This window comes from Carettochelys insculpta, chromosome 32, assembly GCF_033958435.1.
Source record: "Carettochelys insculpta isolate YL-2023 chromosome 32, ASM3395843v1, whole genome shotgun sequence".
In the NCBI taxonomy this organism is placed as follows: domain Eukaryota; kingdom Metazoa; phylum Chordata; order Testudines; family Carettochelyidae; genus Carettochelys; species Carettochelys insculpta.
Window position 1 is genome coordinate 7,466,354 of NC_134168.1, and position 3,899 is coordinate 7,470,252.

Here is a 3,899-nt window from a genome sequence, read left to right on the forward strand (position 1 = left end):
CAGCAGGTGAGCTCACAGCATTATACTCCTTTGTTTACACCTGTTCTTTTTACAAGTGAAAGTATCGCGCACATCATTCAAAATCAATCAGCTGCACACCTTCCTTCTCTGGTTCCATGGTGTAGTCCTTATGTCCTTTTATGGACCAGATGTGATTCATGGAACAAAGCATAGATCTTGTCCTCTTTGGATTATTCCATCAAAGACGTGAAAATAGCAACTTCACTGTGGCTTTGATCAAATAATAGTATATCTTCATTTGGACAACTATCTAATCTACCTCAGGTAATGCTGATCGTGTTGTTATGGGATACACAGCATAAGAGAGTAAGAGTATAGGTATGGGGTAGGCCGATTTCAGCTCTGCTCTGTCTTGGACCCCTGCAGTCAATGTCCTACTCCCCATCAAGTAACTGTCAAGAGTCTCGTTCTTTTATTACCTCCCATACCCTTGGTGTGGTGAGCCCTTCAAAAACCAGACTGATAAAGTGATTTAAGGATTTCTCTACCCTGAAACACAAACTCCAAGCAATATAGTTAGACCAATAAAACCACATGAGTAGACACGGCTATGGGAACAGAATTAGGTTTCCATCTGTATAACTAACAGCATTCAGCTTTTTCTTCATGTTCTCCCATCTTTGCCACTTACTTGATGGAGGTGAGATGGCCACCATCTTATGTACCCTCTTGTGCTTTGAAAGGGAGATTCACAGGGCTTACATTTCAAACTATTCCAAGTTGTTGTTCAGTGACTGGCCTTAGCTATGATGGTAACAGATTCATATCTTCCAATGATGAGATAACCACACTAGACAAATGGTAACAAAGACCTTTTGCTGGTCTTGTGACATTTACACAGGGTCATCTTCATAATCTTCATCATCATCTGCACTTAGTAAGAAGATTTGCTTAATTAGAAGGAAAAAAACAACAACACCCCCCTTCCATTTGCCTAGTGGCGGTTAAAACTGAGATGTCCCTGGGTGATTTTGACAATCCCAAGAGATGTCTAAATACTGTTAAAAAGTATCAAGAGGAATTTCCTTAAGACAATTCTCTGGCCTTCTCCTTTGTCCTGCAGGAGGTCAGATGACAGGAGTATATGAAAAATTCTAGACTTTGGACTCTAAGGCTGCGTCTACACGTGCACGCTACTTCGAAGTAGCGGCAGTAACTTCGAAATAGCGCCCGTCACGTCTACACGTGTTGGGCGCTATTTCGAAGTTGAAATCGACGTTAGGCGGCGAGACGTCGAAGTCGCTAACCCCATGAGCGGATGGGAATAGCGCCCTACTTCGACGTTCAACATCGAAGTAGGGACGTGTAGACGATCCGCGTCCCGCAACATCGAAATAGCGGGGTCCTCCATGGCGGCCATCAGCTGGGGGGTTGAGAGATACTCTCTCTCCAGCCCTTGCGGGGCTCTGTGGTCACCGTGGGCAGCAGCCCTTAGCCCAGGGCTTCTGGCTGCTGCTGCTGCAGCTGGGGGTCCGTGCTGCATATACAGGGTCTGCAACTAGTTGTTGGCTCTGTGTATCTTGCACTGTTTAATGAAAGTGTGTCTGGGAGGGGCCCTTTAAGGGAGCGACTTGCTGTTGAGTCCGCCCCGTGACCCTGTCTGCAGCTGTGCCTGGCTCCCTTATTTCGATGTGTGCTACTTTGGCGTGTAGACGTTCCCTCGCTGTGCCTATTTCGATGTTGGGCTGAGCAACGTCGAAGTTGAACATCGACGTTGCCAGCCCTGGAGGACGTGTAGACGTTATTCATCGAAATAGCCTATTTCGATGTCGCAACATCGAAATAATCTATTTCGAAGTTGGGTGCACGTGTAGACGTAGCCTTTGTTATCTGGCGATAGCAACAGACATTTGGAAAGAGTGACATGACAGTCAGACATGTTAATAAATTAAAATTAAACAGGACCCCAAGGGCCAAGCAGAACATCCCAGACCCTCCCCACAGACCACTGTGGCAATAGCCCATAACCTACTGAGACCTTCCAACCCCGTCTTAAGCCCCCTGCTCTGCCCCCACATCCTCTGCTTTAACAGCCCCCCACGCACACCCTGAACTTTCTTTCCTGAGCCCTCCACCCCCTGCCCTCACTCCACTACCTTCCACCCCAGACTGAGGCCCACACACCAAACCCGCTGTTATGTCTGCACGTGCACCCCCTACAATGACTCCCATACACACATATACTGAACCCCACACCAACTACTCAAGCAAACAAGAATGAGGAGCACAGAGAAACTTGATGGATTACTCTGAGGTGTTTATAACTGCAAACTTCTTTCCTCCCACCTTTTCCAAAAATACATAAACTATATATGTTTTCCAAATATGGGGCGGGGGGGAGGAAAGACAAACCCTGCCTGACTCACACACATGAACAATCACAGGTGAGTTTGCTGGTTTAGATAGATAGATAGATAGATAGATAGATAGATAGATAGATAGGAGTGTGTCTGTCTCTCTGTGTGTCGGTCTATGCTTCTGATAGTTTATTTGTTCAAGAACTCCTTCTAAACCCTAAGAACTAGGGCCACCAAATTTCCTCTTAGCCTGATTTAAAGCAAGATAAATGTTTGGTGGTAGCAGAAAAATGGGAAGTGCCTGGAATCTGATGGTTTTCCAGAACATGGAAAGGGAGGGGCACAGGTTGAAGGGAAACCCCTTAGTTTTCCTGTATATTAAAATACCGCCTTTCTGATGATATCCCTGTTTCTGAAAGTAGCCAGTTTAAGAATAGCTTTCCTTATGCATTCATTGACCTCCTTGTTTTTCAGGCAGTAGATGAAAGGGTTGATCATGGGACTCAGAGCTGTGTAGAAGACAGAAAGGATTTTGTGGAGGACATTTGGAGTGTTCACAGCTGGAACTGCATAGACAGTGATCAGGATCCCATAGTAAAACACCACCACAGTGAGGTGAGAGGAGCAGGTGGAAAATGCTTTTCTCCTCCCTGTGGATGATGGGATTTGAAGGATGGTGATAATGATACAAATGTAGGATGCCAGAGTTAGTAGACAGGGCACAATCATCACTACGGCAGATTGAATAAATACCAATAATTGCAGCATCCTGGTATCATCACAGGCCAGCTTTAGGATAGGTGTCAAATCGCAAAAGAAATGGTCAATTTCCTTGGACTCACAGAATGTTAATTGGAACAAGAATATAAATCCTATACCACAGATCATCATGCTACTTATCCAGGACCCTGCTACTAGCTGGCAACAAACCCTGCCGTTCATCAGAGGAGCATAGCGGAGGGGATGGCATATCGCTAAATACCGATCATAAGACATAGCAGCGAGCAGCAGATTTTCTATAGTTGACATGAAAGCAAAGAAATATAATTGCACAATGCAGCCCTTAATGGAAATGGTTCTGTCCCCAGTTAGGAGACTGGTGAGCAGCCTGGGCAGGAAGATGGATGTGTAGCAGGTCTCCAGGCAGGCCAAATTCCCCAGGAAGAAGTACATGGGGGTGTGAAGGTGCTGATCTGCCACAACGAGTACAACAATGAGGACATTTGCAGCCAAAGTCACAATGTAGAGCACAAGGAACAGCAGGAAAACAAGAGGCTGCAGCTCACCGACTTCCCCAAACCCTAAGAGGATGAACTCAGCAATGGGCGTTTGATTTCTTCCTTCCGCTTTCTCCATAATATGTACCTAGAAAAAGGAAAACATTAAATAGTAACACAGTCAGGTTGTATTGTTGGTTACCCTGGAAGATACACAGAGCAGGTCAGCTTGCCTAATTGTATCACTTCAGTGCAAAAATGTAGTTGTGAATAAATCAAGGAAGACACCTCCTCTGGAGGGGTTGTGCTTCCAGGAATGGTGAACCAAGGCCGTGGAATCCTATGGAGGTGCAGGAATATCCCG

The 3,899-nt window shown here is 45.7% G+C and overlaps 1 protein-coding gene across 1 annotated transcript; it reads right to left on the bottom strand.

Moving 5' to 3' along the window:
* Positions 1–2,696: 2,696 nt before the first annotated feature.
* Positions 2,697–3,677, bottom strand: LOC142004872 (olfactory receptor 1M1-like). The gene has a single exon (XM_074982554.1). The coding sequence runs from the start codon at positions 3,672–3,674 to the stop codon at positions 2,697–2,699; it is 978 nt and encodes a 325-aa protein (XP_074838655.1). The 5' UTR covers positions 3,675–3,677.
* Positions 3,678–3,899: the final 222 nt, after the last annotated feature.